Genomic DNA, 26,778 nt, shown 5'->3' with positions numbered 1-26,778 from the left:
CCTCATCTGTATGCTCCGGCTCAAACAGGTATGGCTCTGGGTCTGTGTCCGCTACAAGAAACTCTTCAAAATTGCGTTCAAAGTCGTCCATTGCAGCTACTATAGTCCAGAGATATTGCTAGGCTAAATAAATAGCTGAGCTCTCTTTACTGGCTACGCTGTCAGTCAGTGTGCGGGCTGGAGATTGGCAGAGCAGAGAGGGGAGGGGGTGCCCGCTAGGTATCATAAACGAGAATGTGTGTATGGAGTGTGTGTGTTACGCTAGAAGAGTCAGAGTTTGGGACGGAGTCTTTTACCCCCCTGGAGTGTTACTGGAGTTTTTGGAGTGCTCAAATAAACTGGCCTTTTTCCCGAACGCTACTCTGGTCTCCTGCTCGTGAGGGATTCATTACAATATCGTAACATGGTTTAGATTTCTAAATAAACATTCACTTCGTCGCTAGATAGACCTACTCCTGAAAAACTCATGTCTGCGCAAGGCTTTTTGTCCCTACGAGGCCACCGTCATTTACCCGACAGGAGGGGTGAGTGAGTGAGCCCTGCAATCTAGAATTTGACCACTGATGTCACTGTTTTCAACGGTTTTCAACCCATTTTACACAGTGGCCCTTTAACCGAGGGGGTGAGCTGCTAAGGGACTCGTGCTGCAGACGTGTCGCGCCGCTGACATGCCCGGTGGAGCCTGGCCGTAACTGCCTCGGACTCGGGACGGGTCGTCTTCGGTCAGGAAAATGCGGTCCGAGCCGTGCTCTAGTGTGCTTACCTGTGTGTGTGCGCTTTGTGTGTGTGTGTGTGTGTGTGTGTGTGCGCGCGCATCGGGGCGAAACTCCGCCGTGCGCGATACAGAGGGCAGAGGAGAATTGTAAACGGCGGTGCGCCGCTGCTAGTTGCATACAGGGGAAACACTGCTCTTTTTGGTATGAGTTCTTCTGGGTCATCGTGTACAGTTGCTTTGCTTTCAGGACTCTCTCCAGCAGCCATTCTCACCTCTAAACTTTTCTATGCTCTCACTCTCACCCGCTCAAGCGTGCCTGTGGTGAGCAGCGGTGAAATGGGTCCCCGCTGAAACACTTTCCCGCCGCGCACGTTCCGGACGTTGTTTGGGCTATTCACCGGTATTGCGGTATATGAAAAATTCATATCATAACGAAAATAAATACCGGTTTTCAGTACAAACCGGTATACCGCCCAGCCCTAGTGTGGCATGGTGCGTTGTGCCTCTGGTGGGGCCACTGCTATCCAGGGGTGCTGTTACCATGAGAGGGTGTACTTAGTCTGTGTTGGTGTTTGGGTCAAGTAGCATCCACATGCATTGCATTTTAACAAGATGATCATTGTGATTTACTTCTTCACCTGTCAGTGGTTTTTATGTTGTGGCCCCTTTTATATAGGAAAAGCCTCAGGTTTCACTGAAATGTCAATACAAGCAGTCATTCAAAGAACAGATCAAAACAGTCTAAAATTTTGATCCAAGTCAGGAATTATGTGATCAACAAATGAATGAACAATACTGTGAATCTTACTAGACACTCAGCGTCAGCTTTTTGTGCTTGACTGTTTTTTATACTAGACAGAATAGACACATTTTAGCTAGTACCAAAAAAGCACTGAGGTTTAGTACCAGCCCTTTCCCCTCCAGAGTAGGTTTACAACCTTTTGAGGATGCTGATAAATTGCAACTATAGATTTTTCTGATTGTGAGACAGATCAGTTGCAGGGAGTGGGCATGTTAAGTGTGTGTGTGTGTGCGTGTGTGCGTGCGTGTGTTGAAGGCTTTCATGCGTTTTAAGAGGCTCAAGGAGGACGATCAAAGGGATCCACTGTGAATGCTGAGCCACCAGCATCTCTGACCTGACTGCCTCCTCTTTGACTGATACTTGAATAAATACACACATGGTCCTCTAAGTTGAAGCCAAAGCCATAGTGTCTTCCAGCAATTCTCTCTCTCACCCATTCACTCTCTCTGTGCTTCACAGAGCGGTCCTCGCTCTCCTCCTCCTCCTCCTCCTCCTCCTCCTCCTCCTCCTCATCCTCCTCCTCCTCCTCCTCCCACCCCCCTTTCACACTCTGTTGATCAGCTCAGGAAAGGGAAAGTGCTCGCGTGAAACCTGAGGATCACTTGCAGACTGAGGAAGCAGAGAGAGCGTGCACATCGTGCTTTATCCTGCAAGGTAAGATGATGCTCAGAGGGACAATTGATAGTGTTAGCGCTCGCACTGGACATCAATTTTTGTGCATTGAAGGATATAAATTTGCGATTTGAGAGCAAACCAAAAGCCCTCCAGTCAGAGCAGCTGATGATCTGTTGATGTTTGGAACTTTTGCTCTTGAAATGGGACCTTCAGGGGGAGTGTAATCATAGTTCTGAAGGAGGTATGGTATCGCTAGGTCATGTTTCATTAATTAATGCCATCAATTTTTTTCCTTTTATTCAGGGATGATTATCTGAAACAATCAGGATATTTATTGGTTTAATTGGTGTGAGTCAGCAAAGGATCATTGCACACCAGTTTGCATTAAAACAATCAACTTGGTATATATGCTCTTACCATCACTAGTCCTGGAATAGTTGGAGGAGTAGCTGGGCTTCTTGAAACAGCTAAGGGTGCATAAGACAAGGATTTTCCGGCTCCAAAAGGGCACGCTGAAATGTCTTGCATTTCATTATGCCCATGCATAACTCGGGGCAAAAAACCACACCAAATTAGCATATGTTCTCAGGTGTATTGCCTGAACTTGACAGTTTGTTTCCGTGGCTGTAGCTATTTGTGTTTTAATGTTTACCAGAGGCCATGAAGGCTAATAATAATCACCTCAACATTCACATCCCTTTGAGAAGTACCCACATAATTAGGCCTGTTTCTGTACAGAATTTACTTCAGCGTAGCAAATAACGACACACTGTATTTAAAAATAGAGAGATTCCAGCCATGTGTTCACCAGCCAAGAGGACCCAGTGGAGGGAGGACCTGCAGCATTTCCGTAAAGACCACGGTTTCTCCAAGAAAGTCCTGCTCAACTGCTGCCTGGTGCGACGCATCATCACCTGGGCCTCCCCAAACCCAAAAGGTACAAAAAACGCAGAGATTTGTGGCTACAGATACCAGCTACGCACAGCTTAGGTGGTGGAATGTGATTTGATTGCCTCTCATTTATAGGATTGTTTGTCAACTTTGTGTTCTAGCCAGAGTGTCAATATTTGTAAGATGAACAAGAAGAAGATGAAAATGAATTGATTTGTCTGGTGAATACAGTGTCTTTTGAAAAAGAAAAAGTAGGGTACCTTGACATTCAGAGTGAAGGACGAATGAACGATTTTTGCATGGAACAGAAGTGGCATTTTAGTGGGCATGGAAGCAGATTTAACTGTTGTTTTGTGCTTGAAACTAATCTGTGAAATTTTAGATTTACTGTATTGTTTGCAGCAAAAAAAAGGGGTGTTTTAAGGGCTGTGTGTTTCCTTTTGCCCAGGTAGTAAAGATGATAAAACCAACCTGAGTAAAATATCAGAGGCAAACAAAATTTTTGTAAGCCTAAGTAGTGAAATTTTGTGCTTATATTTTTCTAAAGACCGAAACAAGAATGCAAGGTTGATATGTATTTATCCCATTGTCACAGCTTTATGTGTCACATTCTGTATCACAAAACCAGTTACCCAAATCATAGTCAAGAGAAAGCTGTCCAAACTGGAGAGCAGTGTGCGGGAAGTCTTAGAAGTACAGTGTGCACTTAAAGAGCACTGCAAAAACCAATGTGTGTAATCTAATTACACATATTTGAGATTAGATTCAACCGTAACACTATACACTCATTAACTGTACTGGAAACCTGAATTCTGACCAGCAGAAATGAAGCAAAAGTCCCAGAGTCCAGAATGTACTTGTCGAAACACTGGTCAGGCTGTCAGCACCATTGAAAACATATTAATGTGTTATTGATCAGTCATCCTTTCACCTTCATAGGAACATCAGAATTTATGATTTTTCTGGAGTGACAAATGATCAGAACGCGTTGCACCACAAGTCACACTAGATGGCTTCAGTAAATTAGTTCTCTTTGAACCTAGATATGTATTGATTACGTCTTGGTTTATGTATTCACACTGGTCTCACAGGATAGGATTTATAGCTATATTTCCTTGCCACTGGAACAGGCAACATGTCAGGCAGTAAAATACAGAATAAGAACCCTTGGCTGTCATTGGCCAAGGCCACTACATCACATTTAGATACACCAGAGCTAGAGTCAAGCCTCTTTTTTGAATAAGGAAAAATTGTATGCTTTTTTTGTCCCTTTTTAAAAGTTTCTTTTAAGTAGCAGACTTTTGAGAACTTTTTCACAAACTGCAGGTATGGTATTTTTCTGAAAGCGTATGTAATGTGAGCAAAGATTTTTTTAGCTTTTGTTTTCTCTTGAGTATTTATTTGGCTGCAGTAAAAGTTATGAGATTGCAGTGTCTTTCCTCATCCGTTGTTGCTGTTCATTAGTGACACTTGCTTAGTTCCCCTGATTGTTTTATCGCTCAGTGACATGTCAAAAGCATTACCATAAAACCTGGAGCTTTTCGTAATTGGCAGGTGTTGTTCCACATTGATATGGCTTGTCAGATAAATGGGTTGTGTTTGGGTATGATTTAGGATGCTATTAAACAGTCATGAAAGTCACCGTAGGGACTAAATGACATCTGCAGTGAAGATTTTTCTGCAGGGGGAAAAACAACAGCAGAAGTACTCCCAAACAGCTGTTCGTCATGAATAAGAGAAGCCAGATTATGCATATTCACCTTTTTGTAGGAAAAGAGAAAACTTTTCTCATTCTGTATTGATTAGATCGGTGTCAATGGGGCAGGTGCAGTCTCTTGATCACATAATCAGTGTAGTCTCTTCTTATGCTTAGCCCTGGGTTGGCCTCTCTCTGGGTTTGTGTGTGTATGTGTGCACCTGCACAGTTGTCATTTGAATCTATCCCTCTTATAACATGCGAGCTGGCGGCCACAGCTGGAGCCACACCGGGACCCAGGTGTTTGTGTCAGGCACATTTGAATTAGACAGAGTGTTGTTTAGACTTTCATTCTATCACTGCTCTGTTTTTATTGGAAACATGCTGCCTTCATCCCAGGACTGGCTGCATTTTCATACCACCTTAAGTTTTACCTCAAGGTAGATGAAACAAGAGCACAGCAGTACTAAAAGAAAGATACGTTTTCAACATTTATTCAGGTCTGAAATTAAACTTTCTCTTGCTGAACTGCTGAGCACTGCTGTCACCTTTTCTTTGCCTGATGTGTGTATTTAACACAGACATCAATAAAACCATGAATTATAGAACACAAATTAACACGGTAATAATAATAATTTAACAGCTACATTGGATTCAAAGCCTTCTCTTGCAACATATGTTTGTTTATAGGTGTTCTCGTCATTAGGCGACATTAAAACTAATAACATAATCCCTTGTGTTGCCCAGAATAACCTCTCAGCACGCAGATGATCACACTATAAACCTGCCAGGTGGCAATCGTACCCTCCGGATGTCGGAGCAGTCTCCAGAAAATGAACATGCTCACTAAAGCAGGTGTTTCTAGAAATACACAGGCCCCATGTTGTGCCTACAGGACAGACTGTTACAAATCCCTGCTGTCTCTGTGATGGAAATAATGACACATAGTACTGGTTGTCCCAAAATTTTTAACGCCTGTTTTGTTGATAATTGACTACATTGACAACATTGAAGAAATATTGCTTTTTATTAAATTTGGGGGACCAAAGCACCACTTACTGTACGCTGCTTATATGTATCATATTCACATACAGCTGTTGCATGTTTAAGCTGAGTTTTATTTTCACTATATTCAGAAAATATGGCAGAATTAGAATCTGAATTTATCACTACTTTTGTCTTGTTAGTAATCCATCGCTGTACCTCATCTTTTCTGCCAGGAGAGGGCAGCAAGCTACAGAATAAATAAATGACTAACATGGTAACAGTGTTTGCTGCATTCAGAGCAGTTCAGTAACAGTGCCTTAAATAACATGTAATTGAGCAAATTTGAATGTAAGATAATTTAAAGTAATCATTTTATTTGCTCATGATAGTAAAACATAAACATGAACACTGAACATGTACATCATTTGCTGCAGCAGTGCCTGAATAAAAAAACAAAAACAACACTGCAGGCCATTTAAAGATGACAATGCTTATTGTCAATAATGCAGCATGCTGCAGTTGTTAACCTGGCTTACGTACAGAGCAGGCACAATATCAACATGAGCGCTGTCCGATATAATCTAATACAACAACCGTTCGTGACAGCATTCCCCCTGAATACATCACGTGTCCCTTTAACACTCAGGTAGTGACACAGTCATAAATTCTGTGAATGTCTGCACTGCAGCAGTCATTCAGTGGCCCCAAATGCACTCACTATAGCTTAGATGTTTCTCTGTGCTGGGCATAGTAGCACAATATTAACATACAATGACAGGTGGATATGAATATTGATGTTCGGCTTGCATTCTGCTTAATGATTGGATGATGAAAGACACATCATAAAACATATCATCAGCAGCAAATGCTACTCGTGGGATTTGCCTACTTGTGTGTTTTGTTTTTTTCTCTCTGGATGCAGTGAGTGTGGATTACAGTAAGGGCTCTTGTATTTTCTGTGGAAGACATGATGGAAAGCTGTTTGACTGGTTTGCTACTTGGCCTCCTTTGTTTGTTTTACTGTTAAAGATGAAGAGAATTTCAACAAAGCAAATTGCTCAATGGAAAATCCACAGTGCAGAGCCATTTCATACCCACCCCAGCCAGTACACCTTTCCACTCTCTGGTTAATACTTTCCTCAGATCTGTATCAGATCAACATAGCTTTAGACATGCAATCTGGACACACTGTTTCCCACTTATGTATACAACATACATATATATATACATTATCGACCTGCATGTCCCAGGTTTCCCCATAGCTTTACCTGGGCAGAATCCTACCACCTTGAGGCTGGCTTTCAGGGTCATGTCCTTTCCAGCAGCCCAGAAATTGCCTGAAAAACCATTCACTTATGTTTTGGCTGAGTCACCAGTATTGAATCCTTATGAGGAAGTTGTAAATTCAAGGTTGCATATGTTCCTCAATCTATTTTTGTGTAAAATGTATTGTGAGAAATCCCGACGCTTCCCTTTACTGATTTGAATTTAATTGCCAAGAGTTAGCTCGCAGTGTGTTGCCATATCCAACAGTGCGACATCATGATGAGAAGCCTTGCTAAAAGTACCCTTAAACCTTGAGAAACAATACCAAACACCGTGATGCACTATTTTGAGGGTAATGTTAAATCTCATTAAGAGAGTCCCGGGGTGTGTGTCCTTGATGAGTGTAATTCTGAACCGTGATATAGCAGGCAGGATTTTTTGAATCAAGTTCACAAATTTGCCAACAGCTTTAGGTCATAGGTCTGCTTTTCGGTAAAGCAACTTGCTTTCCATTTTAATCTGTTTTCCCACTTGGTCAAGAGTGCAGGCCTCAGTGGATCTAAGGTGGAAATGGGAAAAGGCAATGATGGATTAGAGGGGAAGTTGAGGCAGCATGCAGCCTCTCAGATCGGCGGAGAGGGGAAGAAGAGCGATTGCCTGGGGACCGCTGGCTGGCTCAGATGCAGACATGTCCTACTGTTGTCATTCATTTGATTCATATGTTGTGAAAATGGTTGCTGGAGAATAGGGGGGAGGGTTCCAACAGTGATACCTTTCCATGACATTAATCTTATTCATAGCGCTAGCGAGTATCGGTGACAGCCAGAGAGAAAATATTTCACGTTGTTTACAACTAATGGGCTCAGAGATGACGAGAGCAAATTTTTTTGAAATGCAGCGGACAGCGTGTTTCACATCTCTGCATACTTGTAAGCTTGCATGTATTTCACCTGCAGAGCCTCGGATTTATTAGCAGGGTAGTTCTATTCTTTTGGATATAGTGGTTTTTATATTACCCAATCCACACTGGCTATTAGTGCACTTTTGCCTGCATTGAAATTCATGTTTTTTAGAGCGGAAAATAAGTTAATAATCATTGCTTTGTTATGACCAGTTGAAAAGCTTTTTGCTGGTCATTGTGCAATGCAGTTAATACTTTCCCAAACAATTCTATAAATGGCTCAAATATCAACCAGTCGAAAGACACGTGATTCGAGAGGCACTTTCCATTATGTCACACAACACTGAGTCTGGCGTTCTCTTTTTCAGACTTGGCCATGACCTGCACCCCTCTGTTGATAAACAGGGATTTGCTGCTAACAGCCAGGGATTAGTCAGAGAATAGACGACCCTGGCGAACCTTGTTGTTTGTAAAACACCTTAAAGTAGCCTGTTGACAGACAATATCTCTCACACTCCATCCTGTCAATTGGATACAGCTAACTGAGATGCCGAGCAGCGCAACATGTGACCCTGTGCCGGGCATCTTTGTAACCAAGCCGGGTCCTTTTGTCCATGTTATACCGGGAACTCCTTCTACACACGATTAAATATGCATTCGTTGCCACATGCAGGTGTTTTTCCACAGACAGAGGAAGCCACATGTGAGCATATGCACTGCTGTAGAAATGAAACAATGATGTAATCAAACCCCTATCTTTACTCACATTTAAAGTTTCCTTAACTTTAGAAACAGCAGTCGACAGTCTCACATAATGTCTGTGTAGTAGCTGTTGTGGAGCTTTTGAATGTATCATCATATTTTCATCTTTAAAAAAGTACTGAGATTAAAAGAAAAAGTATCTTCCAACAGGTGTCTCTGCTCTGTGGTTAATGGAGCAGGAAACACTATGGAGAAATAAAGGCTCCTAATATAGCTATAGATGACAACATTAGTCTTGAAAAGGTTGGTGTGAAGTTGTCAATGTCATTAATCATCAACTGCTTCTGCATAACTTATCCCCCACCTGGCTAACTTCTTTTCCTCACACGTCCTCCTTTGTCCTCCCGTCTGTCGGTGATACAGGCGTTTGCCGGTAACCTACTTCAGTCAAGTGTTTGTATTCTAGCAGCGGCCTGGGCCCTCTATAAATAGGCCTTCCTGATTGATACTCGGTACAGTGAAACCTCGTAAGCCTTGGGCTGCCGCAGGGCACAAATGACTTTCTTGTGTCTGTGTCACTCGGCTTTAACACACCTGTCCCTGTCACGGTCTAATTTATCTCCCCTGCCTGTTTGTCAGCCAGCATCCAAGCAGCAGGCAAAGGTTCAGTGTCAGGCCTGAAAGACCATGCAAATTCATTCATATCCCCCCACAGAGATGGTGTCTGATAAGGTGTGATGTATTTAATGTTCAACATGAAGGATAAGCATCTCCAAGCTGCTACATTACCGCATTGAGTAAAGGCATTTTAAAGTAACCTGTCGCATGTGTACATGACTGCACACTTTCCTAATCCAAATGTTGCACAGTTCATGACATTTTTACTTCGCTTTTCTAATCTCTTGACTTTGTTCAGGCCTTTTCTGGGAAAAAAACACATGCACACAAAGAAATAACATTTCCTGCAGCAGCAACAGACATAAATTGAAGAACTTTAGTTACCATAAGCAGAAATTCAAAGTTTAATCATCTGGAAATCAAGGTACAGCTCTGAGCTAGAGCCATGGGTTCCTCATTTAAAAAAAAAAATAAAAAAAAGATTGGCAGTGCCCATGCACAAGATTTTTATCGCATTTATTAAAACCCTACTTTAATGGGCAAAACTGCAGACAGAGCAATACTGCTCAGGACATCTCTATCACAGTCTATTATGAAAGATTACTTTGACATTTTTCCATGACAAACGCGCAACATGACATGTTGTTGGCAAGTATAGCACAAGGTGTGGGCACTGTCCCTGATGACTGCATCAACCTGTCACTGTGGGAAGAAGCAGAAATAAGATTGAAGTCCTACTGGGAGCACCCCAGTGAAACTGCCACCTGACAGCGCCAGTGTCTTCAGATTGGTCCCACATGACAAGGTGCTCACTGATATTGTGTCTCCGGAGTGCACGGGAGAAAAATGTTGTCATTTACATGCCATTCTGTGTTGTGAAGTTGCGAGCAGATTGTAATTTTGGTGCAGTTTGGATTGTTTTACCGCAAATTTGATAGGCATGCTGTGTTATTGGCATTTCACTGATAATATATCTTTAAAGGAGGGTGTTTAGTAGCACTTTTACTTCAGTAGTCCCTCAGTTTTCAGTTGTAGACTTTTCAGTTGTAGATTGACTCTCTTCTGATCAGTTTCCATGGTTCACTAGCAACAGGATCCAAATGAAAATACCTTTTTTTTTTTTTTTTGAGGAAAATAAACTCGTTTGGCAAATTTGAATGCACTTTAATAAAGACTACTTAAAGAACTGAAGTTAAACACTTCAGAATTAACTGCCTGACTATCACAGCTGTAATGTGCTTCGTATTTGCTTATGTTAAGATGCTGGATAAAAGCCGTTCTATGGCAGGAAGATATTTGACATTGCTAATTAAGATCATGATTTGCATGATTTGCAACAAGCATCAGTCTTAAAGTAGTAAAAATGATCCATAAGGAAGTAAAAGTTCTGGTTGCAGAAATATTGATTCAGTGTTCAAAACAAGATTCATTTTACAAGAGCCTGACTTAGAGTGGTGCACTTAAGTTTGTTGTATCGTCAATAGGGTGTATTGCTAAAGCTCTAATTGCAGCTCTTTGTTTTTAAGAACACATATTTGCTCTGCACACCTGACTGAAACCAAAATGAATAAATGATGGTAACTTTGCAACCTCATTATGAAGGCAAATTACCACCCAGGTAATAGAAATGATGGGCTGGCCCGAGTATACAGTATGTGCTCACTATCTGATGTACACACGCTTTCTTGTTGCCAGACTTCATTGGTGACGAAATAGCAAGAGCCCACAAACTGCGCAGTAAAGACTTAAAAAATGCAGTTAAAATACAAATAACATTCTGAGAAGCTTTGAGAGAGTAAGTTTTGCCTTCGAGGGGGGTTTTAATGCTATTGCCATTTGAATGCTCTCACAGTTTTATGTGCCAATCCCCTGCAGTTGAGCCTGTGAGTCTAGTGAGCAGAGTTAGATATTGTGTAAGTGGAAGCAACCTCTTACGGCAAGCAATGCAGTCCACTGCAGCCAAGAGGGACCTCTGTGAGCATAGTGGAAGGTGAAGAATAGAACACGGCGAGAGAGACGTTTGAGACAATAGATAATTCGAGAGAGAAAGGATGGAATAATTAGCAGGAGGAATGGTGAGAGGAATAGAAAGGGATGGTGCACATACAGGAATCGAGACAGAGACAGATGGCTGAAGGTGGAAGCTCTGTCCGAAATGCCAAAGAAAAGTTATTTTTTGCTGCTTGAATCTGGCAGCCTGCAACAGAATAAAAACCTGCCCCTCTGAGACACAAGCAGAAATCTGTTGAACAGAGTGGAGCCTGCTGCAGCTGGACCGATAAACCTGGACACGTTTGACTGTAACTAAACCACTGCCAAACCTCTTATATTGGTGTTTACTGAAACATTAAATTAGGAGATGAAAGTTCATATATCGATTACAGTGTGTTTCTGTAACAGAAACTCACTGCAATACAAATGCTTACTCTTATTCATACTATTCACCATGCCAACATATTTACAGTGGCTACATTTACATGCACGCTAATATTCTGCTATTATTCTGAATATGACAGTAGTATGACTTTGATACAACAGCATGTTCGATTTAGATATTCGGGATTAGGCCTTTTTCTGAATGAAGCATTGTGAAATTAAGACACTGGATAGGAGGTTTTAGGAACATCCTTTAGACATATATACAGAACATTAAGAATATTTGTCTCAGTTGGAGTTTTTACAACAGTTTGTGTTCATACATGTGGTGTACATAGACCAACAAGCCAACAGGAGTAGAAATGCATGCCTAAAAGAAGGGCCAACATCTCTGGTTGGAAGAAGAAACTCTATTTTTAACCATTATGAAAGACTTCAACATCAACAGGTTTTGGATATGTGCAATTATCAAAACACAGACCTGTTATATTTGCCATGTTCACCTGTGATTAGCATGTTAACATGCTGACAGCTCGTTAGCACTGAACACACGGTACAGCTGAGGCTGATGGGAAAAAGAAGGGGGTTATACCTGTCAAACCACCCATTCACCTGCCATTGTTTACTGCTTTTAGACTATAGGAGACAAAGTGTTGATAAGAAGCAGTCAATTTATTAAATGCCTCTGATATTTCAAGTATGATTAGTTTTGAATCTGGCTCCAGTGGAATTTTCAGTATATTGAAAAAGAGTCTAAAGGCTTTCAATTTCTGGGCTAAGTACAAAACTGTGGGTCAAAATGGTTTCTTTGGACTGGCAATTGTGTCACTGTGAGAAACATTGGGGAATATTTCATTCAGTTTAGATTTTGAATAGTTTAACCTGTGCAGCACTGAACTGTATCAATCAACGTCTGGCATTTTTAATCAAGTGTGAAGATATTGTAAGCTGTTGTCCCATCTATCATTTGGGAGTTGTTGACCTAGGTCATCTCCTCATGCATACACATTTGTAAACCTCAGATGAAGGGCGTTTGGTAGAACAGTGTAAATTTCAAACATTCACCGAGTTTATCTGAAGTTGCAGTGTTTGAATCCTGCGTGTACATTTTCACCCAGTCCCTAACCTGAAGATATCTGAAAAAATTGTTGGTATTCAAATTGTATTTCTCCCACAGCTCTTAGAAGGAGGAAAAAGTCCCCTTCAAATATAGGTCACTCACAGTGTTGATTCCTTGGTACATCCATTGGGTGAAAACATCTAAACTAGGGGGGTTTGAAGGAGGGGTTGTTTGGAGGGAAAGATATGTCTCTCAATTTGAGACTAAAGTTTAACTATTTCCAGATATGAATTGTACCAAGTATTATAGGATTGTGGTCATGTGTTGATGTACTCAGAGGTACTGGAGACATGACAATTGTGCCTATAAAGAAAGGTAAGCAATCCTCTCTCTCCGTGTTTAGCAAATTGTCTTGCTGGTGTGAGTCGTCTATCCATAAGATTATGGTCTTAATATTCCTTGCCCAGTAGTACAAGAGGAAATTAGCAGTTCAGGTATTTGATCATGCAGGATTCGACTAATTAAAATTTTGACTTGATGCTGTCACTGGATGAAATTGAACATTATTACAATTTCAGCAGAAGGGAACATGAATGTCGACCAAATTTCACGGCAATCCATCAAGTAGTTGTTTATATTTCATTAAAAACCACCCTGATGGCAACCTCATGGTGGTGCGATAGTCAGAAGATGACCAAAGTAGTAGACATAATCCTCTGGGCACAATTGTTCAGAAGTAGCCTGATCGGATTTCAGATATGAGATTGGATCAAATCTCATCACGTAATCTAGTCTTGGTTTCGATCATGATCAGACCTCCAGTATGTGTTGTTTAAAAGTTTTAGTAGGACTGGAATAGTTTATAGTATAGTAATTTGAAAAGTTTATCCTGATCCCAACAGAAGGCTGCATTCAGGGTGGATTTTAGGGACAGAATGTTAGAAAACTTTTAAATTGGTTGAATATATATATACACACATTTATATTTCACACTTGATTTGCTTAACTGTCACAATAACAAAATAGATAAAGTAGATATTAGGCCACTTATTTAGCCTATGTTAAGGATTTTGCCCCATAAAATAATCCCCCAAATAGCTGTCAATAACAAACAAAAATTACGTAATTTTTAAGTTTTAATTAACACAAATTACGTAATTTTTAAGTTTTAATTAATCACAGTGACAGTCAAAAGTCGTTTTTAACAATTGCCTGTCTCTTCAAATAAAGACACTTGTGATTTAAAGTCCAAATAAGAGCATTAGTTATCTGGATCAGGGTGATCCCATCCAATTATGCTTTGAAAAACCGGCACAAAAGTCAGTTGGATTAGTTGGGATTTTGAAATGTGGATCATTCTGAACCAGATAAAACTTTTTGAACAACTGGGCCCTGGGAACCATGAGCGTGTCCATCCAGTAGTTGTTGAGATATTTTGGTGTGGACCAAATTGGTGGACCAACTGACATGACCACCCAAGAGCTATGGTGCTAACATCACTGAAAAGGGCTTTATAGAAAACCTTGCTTAAACTAGTTGGGGGCTGAAAGAAATAATTTGTTGATGCCAGTATAGAAACTAAAGTATGTATTGGCAATACTATTTGAAATTTACAAACGATACTGAGCCTTGTATTGGAAATATTGCATATTTTTTATCAGAGTTGTGCCTTGATTGACCTTGGTGCGTGACTTTGTTATCTCTATGTCCTAGTGAAGGTATTTTTCTTGCTGTTCAGCTGGAAATTGGCATCCTATTAGTTCCCTAGTAGCATTGACCCAGTCCAGGACATTCTTTTTAAATGGCACTTCTAGGTTTTTCTCACTTTCACAGAGAACAAGGTTGGGAATTTCTCACCCATGCAGCTCCACATTAAGGCCAACCTCTATATTTGCTGCTCCACTAATGGCACTAGTCCCATTTGTTCTCACTTGAGGGAAAAACAAGGAGTATCAGTGCTCCCAGAGGACAAGGCCTGTCCTTCTTAAGTAACTGTTGCAGTTTGTGCATGTCGGTCTATCGGCAGACGCGTTGCGCACCCCACAGAAATTGGGTCAACAAACCACACCAGACCTCCTGCAAGAAACCAAACAAAATGAGGTCATGGAAAAGCGAAGGCTCTCAGCTGGCCTGCAGAGCTTTTTAGCATGGCACAATATACGCTTTGTTATGACAGTTAACTCCGTCTTAACACTAACAGAGTCACTCGCAAGAATAAATTGTCTGCATGAGTTCTTGCTGTGTGTTTGTTTGACATTATGGAACTGCTTAAGTAATGGCACCTATTTTGGAGTAATAGTACTAGTTCATTACACTCAGACTGTAGTGTAGTGGCATGGATTGGAGCAAAAAATGTTCAGTATCTAAATTATTTAAAGGATTGTTTAGATTGTCAAATAGATAAGTAACTTTCAGTTCATCATTCATAGATCCAAACTCAAACAGTGCTTGTTTACAAAGACACATTGACTCTTTTTCAGGAAACACTAGTTGGGAAATGGCACCTTTTTGTGAAACAGAGGACATTAGCCCACCACGTAATCCCCTTGTGATGCATTTCCTCGTACTTCTAGGAGTGCTTACTGGCAATCCACTTCTACTGATGAATTTCAAACATGATGGCCTTCCAATAATTACAGTGGTAATGATCATTTGTACTGCATGGTGGTGGGTGTAATTTGCCTATTCCCATAGCAGCGACTGAGTTGTTTTATTTTTCTCATCTTCAGGGCAGTCATTCAGTAAATAGCTTTTTACAAGAGAGAATAGTGCTGTGCCCCCCAGAGTTAAAAGGTTCAAGGGAAGCCTTCATGTGTAGCTGTAGAATAAGTGAATTAAAAGTTTGTAAATAGAATGAACATGTGATATTTTAACCGCAGTATATTCCTGTCCTGTCACAACCTAAGACTGTATTGCATGGTACATTCTTTGTAAGTGTTCAAGTGTTATTCTAGCTGTGGAATAATCTTACTTCCAGGAACACCTTATAGTTGATACATCTATTTGATGACATGTTTTCAAGCTGACACTGCGATGGAATGTATTTCACATCCTCAAAACAAAGAAAACCAGAGCTGCTACCTGTGAGGTATTTTCGGTCAAGAAAAGTCCCAGCTTGGGTTGCAGAGTAAGGTAATTCTCCCACAGTAGTGGGTGGAAGGTACTTTGATTTGCTCAGTGTGTTTTTGCTCTGGGCTGGTTAGTAATATAGGCAAGCATATGCAAAATCCTAATTGTTCCCTGGGGATTCTGAATGACTTGACTTGTGATGTAATGGCAACTGTGATTTGAATATTAAGCAAGGTTATTTCATGCCAAACCTACTGTACATAGCAGCCCCCCATCTGATTACTGTAATGATGTGGAGCATACTAGGAAGATTTTACCCTCGCAATTGCCATTTTGAATGTCATAGACTGTGAAATATTTTCTGGGTGTTGGGACTTGAGTCCAGCAAGGCTGTGAGTCACTGTGAGTAAGGTTTGAAAATTTACACCAACTGAGCACAAATACTGCTAATGAAATTATTAAGATTAATTAACATGTTTTGTTCAGTAATGACAAAGATTTTAAAAGTTTTGAGATAATTAAAAGAACCCTAATCATCCCCTTAAGGTAGCTTCTGCCCCATTCGAAGGATCTCCAATTAAATAGGCCTCATGAGATAACTGTGGGGAATGTACCAAACAATTAGCTCTTTCTCTTTGATCCTAAGCAATTGTTCAAGCACATGTAGGCTTTTTGTGAGTACATTTGTGTTTTTAGGTAGAAGTTAAATAAATCCACCTTTGATGAATTTATCAAATAATAACATCTACTAGATGGTTTGGGGCAAAACATTGTACAGTCATTCATGGTTTCCAGATAATGTATCTTAATGACTTTGGTGATCCTTTTCATGCAGCATCACCACGATGGAGACATTTATGTTTTTATAGGTAAATAAATGTCTGTTCTGAACAGCTACTGTATGGATTGTCATGGAATTTGGTACAGACATTCATGTCCTCCCAAAGACAAAATGTAATACCTTTGGTGATCCCCTGTCTGTCTTACTAGTGCCATCATTGGGTGAAATTCCCATTGCCTCAGCTATACTTTGCATTTTGTTCTAATCAGAAAATGATAGCATACCCACATCCTAAATTTAGACTTTTATCAAGCTCAACCGTTAAACAGCGTTTACCTCAAAGCACTGCTGTGTTACAAAGCTTCTAACATGACACTTAGGCCCAACCGATATCTTATTTATACCCCTTCCCTTCATTTTTGAGTGCCACCTGGCCTTTTGGACTAGTTACAAGGGGTAGTGGCTGAAATATTTCCCTATGAAACCCTTCAATCCCATCCCATCAATGCTGGCATGTACTTAAATAGATGCGATGAGTGTTTCCAAATCTTCGAATAGAGAAGGAATAGCTCAACGTACTCTCCCCATGATTGGCTACTACTTGTTGCCTTTATTGGTTTGACTGGTTAGGTTTAGGCAAGAGGAGTGGGATTGGTTAGGGTTAGGTTGAGAATGTCAGGGTAAGCCAGTCAGAGGCAGAGTAAGGCAAGCCATTCCTTCGTTATCCTAGGATTCACAAATTTGCTTGCTGGACATTGCAAATATGCCGTCTTCTGCTGTGGTGACTTCTCTTGTAATAGGCTTCTTTTGCAGTCGTCCGGGCGCTTGCAATTAGTTTAAAACTTCAGTTTCATACAACCAATTGATAAACAAGTCATCACAACTCATGCGAGATTGGGAAGGCTTGGTTTATTATTTATCATTTTCTTCTAATACCAGAGGAGTCACTATATTAATACACAGGGTCAATCCATTTGTACTTAGCATGTGTTAAAGGAACTCTGAGGGCAGATACATCCTTGTCTATGGTACAATTTAGGTATACAGGTCACTATGATGAACATAAATCCTCCTAATCCAACACCTCCTTCATTTTGGACTGGGGTAGCAGCAGACTTTGAGGAGCACAAAGGCTCTTTTATAGTGCTTTTGTACCACCGCAGATCATAGGACAAGTGATCACATGTGAATAGATGCTACGCTACATCAGTGATCATGCCCCAGTTTATTTAGAAATGATAATGAGAGAAGCTACATCTGGCACACAAGGGTGGCGATTTCCATCAATATTTACTTAAGGACAAGAAATTAAAAAAAAGATGGAGACAGAGATAGAGATATTATTCTTTAATATGAATGGCAACAGTGAAACAACACTGAATTTCTTTGGGCATCTGCAAAGGCTTATATTATAGGATTCATTATACATGTCACACCAAAAGAAAACACTGCTACTAAAGCAAGACTAACTGGAAACAGATCATAAAAAAGCAGAGTTATCTTATAAATCTAATCCAACTAAAACAAATCGTATTAAAATACATAAGAGCAGCGCTATATTCAATTTTGAATGAGAAAGCGTCTAGGTGATTATTTTACCAAAGGCAGCGACTGTATGAATATGAGAACAAACCTAGTAAATATTTGGCACACCTGCTTAATCAGAAACAAAATCATAATACCAAAGCAGAGATTAGGGAATCAGGAGGGGAAAGACATTTTGACAGGAAAAACATTAGTTCTGTTTTTGTATAATTTTACAAATCATTAGATAAATCTGACAGTAACAACACCAAAGAGGATCCCGACAAGTTATTTTCTGAAGTTAAATTACCAACATTAACAGAAGAACATCAACAATCTCTGGGTAGATCTGTCCAGTAGAAGAAAATATTAGAAGCGATAACCCTGATGTGCAGTGGAAAATCCCCAGACCCAGATGGGTTTCTGGTGGAATGGTTTACGGCCTTTGAAAATACGCTCACTCCCTACCTGGTTAATACCAAGACTACCATTTCAACACTCCCCACTATTGTCTTTAGCCAACATCTGCCTGAAGAAAAAAACAACAAAACAAAACAAGGACCTGTATAGGCCTGTATCACTCATTATTGTAGATACAAAGATTATGGCCAAGGTCTTGACTTTCAGACTGGAACCATTAATATCAATAACAGTAAACCCTGATCAAACAGGCTTTATTGAAGGAAGGAGTCCCTTTATTAATATCATAGGCTTCTGAACATAATACAGCTAGCCAGGGATAATGGCTTACAGGATTTTGTGGTATCTCTTGTCCCATTAAAAGCTTTTGAAAGGGTTAAACGGCCCTTTCTTTTTTATATTATGGAAAAATTTTAATTTGGGGCAGATTTCATTGATTGGGTGAAGCTTTTGTATTTGTCCCCCAAAGCAGTGCTTATTACTATTGCCTACTGCTGTGATCCTTTTATACATTAGAGCGTGGAACCCACTAGGGATGCCTGTTGAACCCCCCTTCTGTTCACGTTGGCTATTGAGCCTCTAGCAGAGCTCATTAGAACTATGTCAATGATTAAGGACTTCAGTGTTAAAGGTATGGTGCATATAATTTTGCTATACGTGGATGATGTTTTGCTGTACGTAGTTGACATAGATACTACCTTCCCTTGTCTGCTTGAATGTTTGCAGCAATTTGGACACATATCAGGTTTTTAAGGTGAACTTATCAAAAACTGATGCCATGCCCATTGGTGCCTAGTAGGCTATGCTCCCAGTAGCTTTCCTTTTCATTGGTCACTGAAGGAGATACCTTGGCATAAGAATTGGTCCCTCTCTTAAAAAACTGGTTAAAGTTAAATCTTAAACCAATTATAATGTGTATGAAGGAAGATTTGCGTAGGTGGAGAGCTCTACCGGTCTCTTAGTTAGGCAGGATAAGTATGCTCAAGATGAATATTTTACCTAGGATGTTATACCCCCTAGTGAACTCAATTTTTTTTATGATTTTAGATAAAATGTTTAAAATGGTCAAAATTAAAATGGGTAGAATACAGAGAGGCAAAGAACAAGGGGGACTTGGAGTCCCAGACATGCAACTATACTATTGGGCAGCTAAAATGTGGTATCTTTGTGAATGGGTGAATCCATATATTACAGATACATGGGTATGGAGTCTAGCAATTGTGGTTTACTGACACTAAAGGACTGCCCCTTTTCAAAATCCAAGAAGGTAACACTGGAGGTTGAAAATAACTTCATTGTTCTAAACACATTGAACACATGGAATAAAATTAATATTTGTTTGAAACTTGAGAACCATTTTTCACTTCTTGCTCCTCCACTTCTGGATTTCCCCTTCACTTGCCAAAATGTAGTCTTTAGGGTCTGGTTAGAAAGGGGCCTGGACTGGCTTGTCAAATTCTATGAGAGAGAGACAGTGGATAGACAGCAGGTATTTTTTTTTTTTATTTTTTTTTACAACAGTCACATTTCTTCAGCTATCCTCAAATAAGGCATTATATACCAAAACCATATATGCCCCAAATGTATTTTTCTTTGAGGACATTCTCAAACAACCCCTACCAAAAAGATGTATTTCCTATTTTTATGAACATTTTGGCTCAAATCTTAATCACATTACAGATCACATTGGAAAGTAGTGGCAGATTGACATGGATTGCGAATAGAGGAAAATGTTTGGGCATCAGTTATAGAAAATACACACATTCCGATAGAGTGATGCAATTTAAAATTCTACACAGCCTTCATTGTACACGATTATTGAGGGGCAGGAGCAGGTTTGAGCTCTACTACATTTATTAAATGCAATTTATTAAATTTATTAAATATGTTCTGGAAATGTGCAAAGATACAGAAATTTTGTGGAGAAGTGACAGATGAAGTGGTTGCCTTGATAGGATATTTGGCGCTATCACCTCTTCATTGTATTCTTTACAGCCATAATGCTAAACTGATTGGAATACTCTTACACATAACAAGGAAGACTATTCTCAAATTTTGGATCTTGAAGGACAAGGAGATTCCTCTGGAAAAATTGACTTGCATCCTTCATGACAATATTGAAGGATTTATCAAAATATGGCGACCGGTCTTAGACACGGTGGAACCCTCGGGATTAATAACACACGACTGTAGCATATCCTAGTAATTTGAATGTTATTGTTTCGCCTGGTGGTGATGTGTGTACTTCCATTTACTTATGTACTTATTTCCTCTTGGGTTTTTTTGGTCGTCTTTTGTCTTGTTTTTTGGATTGTAAAAGTAGGGTTGTTACTCCTGCTGTATTTATGTTTGGCTCAGGGTGGTACAAATTATGAAAAAAGGTAGTTCTGTAAATATCCAATAATGGAGGTATATGAAACTGTGGCTGGAACCTAATAACAATAATTATTTCTTTAAAAAAAAGACTAAGATAATATGATGGTTATTGTAATTTTAAGTCTTTGTTAACAAAGAAAATCCATTGTGGGTTTATTTTGTTGCTTGTACAGCCATGTTGCTGATGATTTCTCAAAGCACTTGGTTTAAAGTGTGCCTTTGAAAGACCTCAGTTTGGAGGGTCATGTAACCCTCACACTTCACCCAACCCCTCTATCCCAACACCCCCCGATGTCAACATGCAAGAGGGAGGGGTAAGGGCTAAATGGTAGGGGCAAGGGCTGTATTGGGATTGGGCCATAGTCTTGTTAAAATGGTAAACTGAGATTACAACATACATAGCAGCTGATGCTGTCCCTGACTTGTCCTGTCAGATAGCACTCAGTCTTGTTGAGTTTTGGATTTATCTTCTGCTGTGTCATTTTGCATTCACTTCCTTTTTAAGTGCTCCCTCAGTTGATACAGTCTCTGCATGGTCCATAACAATGGCAGTTAGTGGACCTCTGTGGGTTAGCTCTGAATCATGACATAAAAGGCAGCCACACAGCAGTAAACTCAGTCTCCAGCCTCATATCTTTCCCCCCTCCATCAAAGCTCAGGGCTACCTCTGCCACATTATTAGCGAGCCAAGTAAAGGTGGCCTTGGTGAATTTGCTCCAGCACACTGTGGCTCTTATCAATGATTTAGTGTGTTGGGATTAATGTTCACACCCCATCCAAATGCTCAGTCCATTCTTTGGTTCAGTGACTTCAGGTTTTGTGGGGGAAAAAACTGTTTAAAAGGACTTTAAAGGGGGGAAAAAGTCAAATAAATAGAGACAGAATTTTCCTGGCTGTGCTTGAGGAGATATAAATCCTGTGCATGTACATTGGTCTTTACTGGCTTTCATCAGCATGTTTACAAGGATTCTACCCCCTTATTGGCTCTGCTTAGTCTCACATTCAGTACTCCTGAGAGGCTGAGGAAAGGCCGATTGGCTTCTACTCAGAAAGATTTACATAACCAACTCTCCCATGATTACTATATACAACTAGAGTTGAGCTATTATTTGAAAATGTATCAAAGTAAAAATATTTAAAACAAGCATATTTAAATCGTGAGAGAAAGAGGCATTTGTGTTTCTCTGAGGAAAAGGTGTTTGAATCCTAAACAGACTGATCTGCATGCGGAGTGCCGGGCCAGCATATCAAGATCGATGCCCTAGAAAATCTGTGATTTTTATTCAAACCCAAGATTTGCATCTCATTCCACACTATCAACAACATTTTGAGCGTTTCCAGGCTGGAAATGGAAATACAGAGCTAAAGCTGTGTCCTCATGTGTCACAATTCATCACATTGTGAGTAAAGGGCAAAACAAATGCATCGTTTCTTGTGTCAGTATCTTGTAACTCTAAAGCCAGATTTAGGAGTCAGTCAGACATGCCATGAATTGTTCTGACATTGAAAGTATTCTACAATTCAGTGTTATCCACGTGGTTATGTCCGAATTTTATTCCATTTTGGCTTATAATCATTTCTATAACAGTATTACTGGTTGCTTTATATTCGTAGGGGGGGTTTATAGGGAGGTTTTCTTCGCTAACATAGCATTTTACCATATGAGAGTAAATATTGCAGCTTTAAAATTAATTGCCAGAAGACCTTAACAAGACTCTTTGTTCTTAATATGCTTCATATGTGACAGTACATTTATAGACAGAACAGAGGATTCAGCCCATGTGTCCTTGCAACAGAAATGGTGTTGCTCAGAGACGTAAGCCAATAAAGAAACTGAGGTTCTGAGACATTACCTTAACATTCAACACCAACTCTATTTCAAATAGAAGAAGCAGCACTCTACGGTGTAAAACCATATTTTAAATGTCATTTACATTTCCCTGGTGCCATACTCTGCTCCCTTTTCCCCATTCAGTCACCTCCCAGAATAGAGGTTGAGATTCATGATGTCTGTGACTTTAGTGTGTCACCATATTTAAAGACCCGGCTGGCCTGTAACAGTAAATATGGGGGGGCTGACGCTTTCCAGATCATTATTGTTTTTGCTCTCAGTGAAAACGAACACTGACCCTTCACTCAATCAAACTGAATGATGAGGTTGAGAAGGAGTTCATTACTGTCTCTCGGTATGATGTGTTCATTACTCAGATATATTGTGATTTCCTCCTTCTTTCCTTTTGTCATTTTCTCTTTGCCGTCCTCAGCAACCCTTCAGTGTCAAAAATATACTCAGGCAGATCTCAAATGTCACAAGAAATAAAGATGAGCAAGATCTGTAACATTAGAAGATGGCATTAGTTGTTGGTATCTGAGGTTTTCTGTACCTCTTACATCGACTTTCTAGGAAGCCTCATGGTGTTCTGATCCAGTCATCTCTCTCTGTGCTGCTGTTATGAAGTCCCTCTCCTTCCATTGCAATTTCCAGTTTATTACTGTAAAAGCATGTGCTTTCTTGCTGCATGTATTTCTTGATCTCTAACTAGATTCTCTGCTGTATTCTGGGCTGTTTGGTTTTGGTTTATAACGGAGAAAATGAGACACATTAGACTAGAATAGGAGTGTTATCAGCTCTGCACACATTGTGTGTGTGTGTATATACATTCATGTATACTGTGTGTATGTGATAGTGAAGAGGCCGGTCTTTTCTCTTCTGTATTGTTTCTGCAAACTGATAAAGAGCCAGTTGGAACTTGAAGCTTTTCTTTTGTGGAATAAGAACAAATAAAGAGTGCAGTTTGGGGATGCAGATTATTTTGATGAATTAATTGATTAATTGTTTTGACTAAAAGTCATAAAAAACTACTGAAAAATGCCCTCAGAGTTAGTACTGATATTAAGATTATTTTAGCTGGACCACAGTCCAAAGATAACCATAAAACCTGCAAATGTGAGAATCTATAACAAGACAATGTTTGGCATTATAGCTTGAAATATGACTGAAATGATTAATTAACTTAAAAAAAAAAAATTGCTGTGATCAGCTAATGGATTAATAGACTAATTGCTTCAGCTCCGGTGGACCTTGAAACTTTGTTTGTTTGTTTTGATCATTTGCATTCAATTAATAACCTGAGCTTTTGCCCTCTGTTTGTTTTATAATGTGGAGTTCCTGGTAAATAAAATGGGTTCTGGGAAATTGGGAAGTACACCATTATATGTGGATCACGTAAAGCAGAATGATTTGACAGGCTCTTTTGTTTTTTAAGAATACAGCTGCACTCATTGTTTGGAACTTTTTTTAGTGCTTTAGCCTTGTGCTAACAAGATGCCTCATCTGTTTAAGAGTGCTCACTAATATTAAACGCTGCTCTGTGTTGAGTGAAACTTTACAGAATTGGCATCACCAGTCACTGATGTTCTCAGTCAGGTCACCTGCATGCATTAGCAAGCTACAGGGGCCCCATGAATTAACTTCTTTGCCCTCGCATTATAAGATAGACTGCATGCCTTTCTGTTTGATAAGCCCACCAATTACATAGAAGGTCACCTGCTTTGCTAACAGATGTAGGCAGCGCTGCCTTTGGTGCAGAGCCAGAGGTGAATAGCTGCCTTAATGATGATGCTTGAGATGCACCACGCTTTGTCTCTGTTCAAAATGAAGGTCCAGTTGGCCCAAATCAAATGTTTTCTCCTCTGTATCACACAGGCTTCATTTTTAATGACGGTGAGAAATAAGAACACCATATTGAGTCTGACATTCTCAACTGTGATTTGGTCCACTCTTACATGTGGTAAGAGCGATCTATAAAGTCGTGGAATTCATACACTCCAGGACTTTCATTTCCCCATCGTGGCTGTCTCACATACACACTGTTGGCAGTACCACTGAGCATGAAGGACATTGTTTAAAGGTGGGATAATGAGGTGTTGGACCTCCATAAGGATTTAGAGAAATGCCTCAAGCCAAATTCAAAGCATAACTGGTCTGTGTTTGAAAGCATATCAAAAGAAATGGCAGAGCAGGATCACAGGTGAATGTTGCTGCAATGTCATTGCAAACTTAAGAGCCTTAGGGATCAGTTTCGACATCCAGAGGATATAACAAAAGTAGCATTCATGGTTGATTTGGGGCATGTAACCTTCTTAGATTTGTATTAGATATTGGCTACACTGAAATTATAATGTGTGCGATGGGGGAAAAAAAAAAAATCAAATCTCAACATTACATCCAGAATTGAGCATTAAGGCTTGCAGTGTGAGAGCAGCTTTTGTCAGCAGGCATTAATACAAGATCTAATACCCCTTGAAAAAGAACTGGAAGTCAATATAACCATTTCAGCTTTTCAGCTTGCAATTAAATGCATTTGTCTTTGAAGCAGAGCTGTGCCAAGCTCATTCTGTTAGAAGTTTCTCAGAAAATAAGAGTTTTCCATTACAGGCCCCTTCTCAGTTGTATGTGAATGGACATACAAAGCGAGTCACCCTTATCAGTGTCTTGTTCGAGAGCCTTCATCTCCCCAAATAGCCCCAGCAAGATACCAGAGTGTAGATAAAACACCGCCTGTGCATCCGAGGAGTAATGACAGAGATATACAGTGCTGTGTTCTTACCAGGAGGAAAGTGAGATTGCATTTCAGGTTTGTGCTGTTGTAAGTATCCCATCAGCAGATTTATAATGAAGGGGATTATATCAGTTTTCTGTAATGACCTTTTCAAAACAAGCTCTGCCTGATTCTAAAGAGTGGTAATGAATGCCAATGAAGAGTGACTGCAGTGGGCATCCAGATAAGCATTTGGACAGGGTGCAATTTCAAACCTGCCATATGCTCAGTACCACAATCCATTATTGTGTTGCAATGAACGCAGAGATCTGAGTGGTCTGTAAACTGCAGACATAGCAGGGGAATGGATTTAAATGTGAGGAGGCATCCCATATGCTTTTGAGCAGTGCCCTAAGGGAGCAGTTGTGCTAACATTAGTACACTGATGTCATAAGCAATTCATTACTGTCCTCAGATATCGACCTGGCTCTTATCTGCAGTGACACCTTCCATTGTCACAGCCACTGCTGACGTTATGATTCAGAAAAGCACGGAATTGTTTTACTTCGCTCAAAATGGCAAGCTGCAGCAGTTTTTCCCTAAAAGCACACTGATGGCCTCTTTTATCACTTTGTTAAGGACACGTTTCATTGGCTTGTCAGGGTTTGAAGGTGACGTGTAGAGCATAGTAGAGTACAAGTATGCTTTCATATGTGTGTCACACTGTACTATACATGTACAATGCCAAATCAGAATTAAACAATATGGTATCATCACTAAAATATTTGAACATGTTTAGTTTTGTATTAATTTCTAGTGTTTGTAAATTATTGGATTCCATAAGCATTGCTTTTTTTCCCCCTCCTGCCCTTCAACTCCATTAATCCATCATTCTTCTGCTCTTAAAAATGACCATCAATATTAATATTTGTCTAATTTATATGCATATTTCCTCTGCGCTGTTGACCCCTGCTCCTTCAGAGTTGCTTTTATTTCTCATTTTTCATGTATGTAGCCGCATATTCTGCATTTGTATTAAAACTGAAACGGCTGATCATTCATTGAGAAAATTAAAATTCAATCAAATTCAAATTGAATCATTTATTTATGAAATGAAGTCAAACAAGGCATATCTAGTGAAATGCGATCCCATCTGCTCCTCCAACTTGTTCATTACAGTTTAGCCCTTTTTTGCTTATTCTTGCGTTGTATGTTGCCGCTTTGTCCATGTTTCTGGATGGTTCTGGTAATTTATAGTTTTGGGTGCAGCTGCTTATTGTGTTTAACAGATTAGATCCACCACAGACTCAGTGAAATCAATGATGTCATTGGTGACATCAACAATGGTGCTTTGCACGTTGTTAATATATATTGACCTCTACTAGATGCTGCTTTCCTTTGTCATGTACAATACAAAACATTAAACATTTGGATGGAC

General features: G+C 39.9%; 1 protein-coding gene across 4 annotated transcripts in view; it reads left to right on the top strand.

The window, feature by feature from the left end:
* The window catches only part of kcnip4a (potassium voltage-gated channel interacting protein 4a), a 172,484-nt gene that overhangs the window by 24,969 nt on the left and 120,737 nt on the right, over positions 1–26,778 (top strand). The window contains exons 2-3 of one of the 4 annotated variants that reach the window (XM_049567794.1): positions 1,977–2,171; positions 2,920–3,069. The exons of the other annotated variants lie outside the window; for them this stretch is intronic. Coding sequence (XP_049423751.1) covers positions 2,931–3,069 — 139 coding nt within the window. The 5' untranslated portion in view covers positions 1,977–2,171; positions 2,920–2,930. The remainder of the gene's footprint in view (positions 1–1,976; positions 2,172–2,919; positions 3,070–26,778) is intronic. 4 annotated transcript variants of the gene reach the window in all.

Source organism: Epinephelus fuscoguttatus, linkage group LG23, assembly GCF_011397635.1.
Source record: "Epinephelus fuscoguttatus linkage group LG23, E.fuscoguttatus.final_Chr_v1".
In the NCBI taxonomy this organism is placed as follows: Eukaryota; Metazoa; Chordata; class Actinopteri; order Perciformes; family Serranidae; genus Epinephelus; species Epinephelus fuscoguttatus.
The sequence above is the reverse complement of the archived record's forward strand: the minus strand, read 5'-3'. Positions and strand labels throughout refer to the sequence as shown.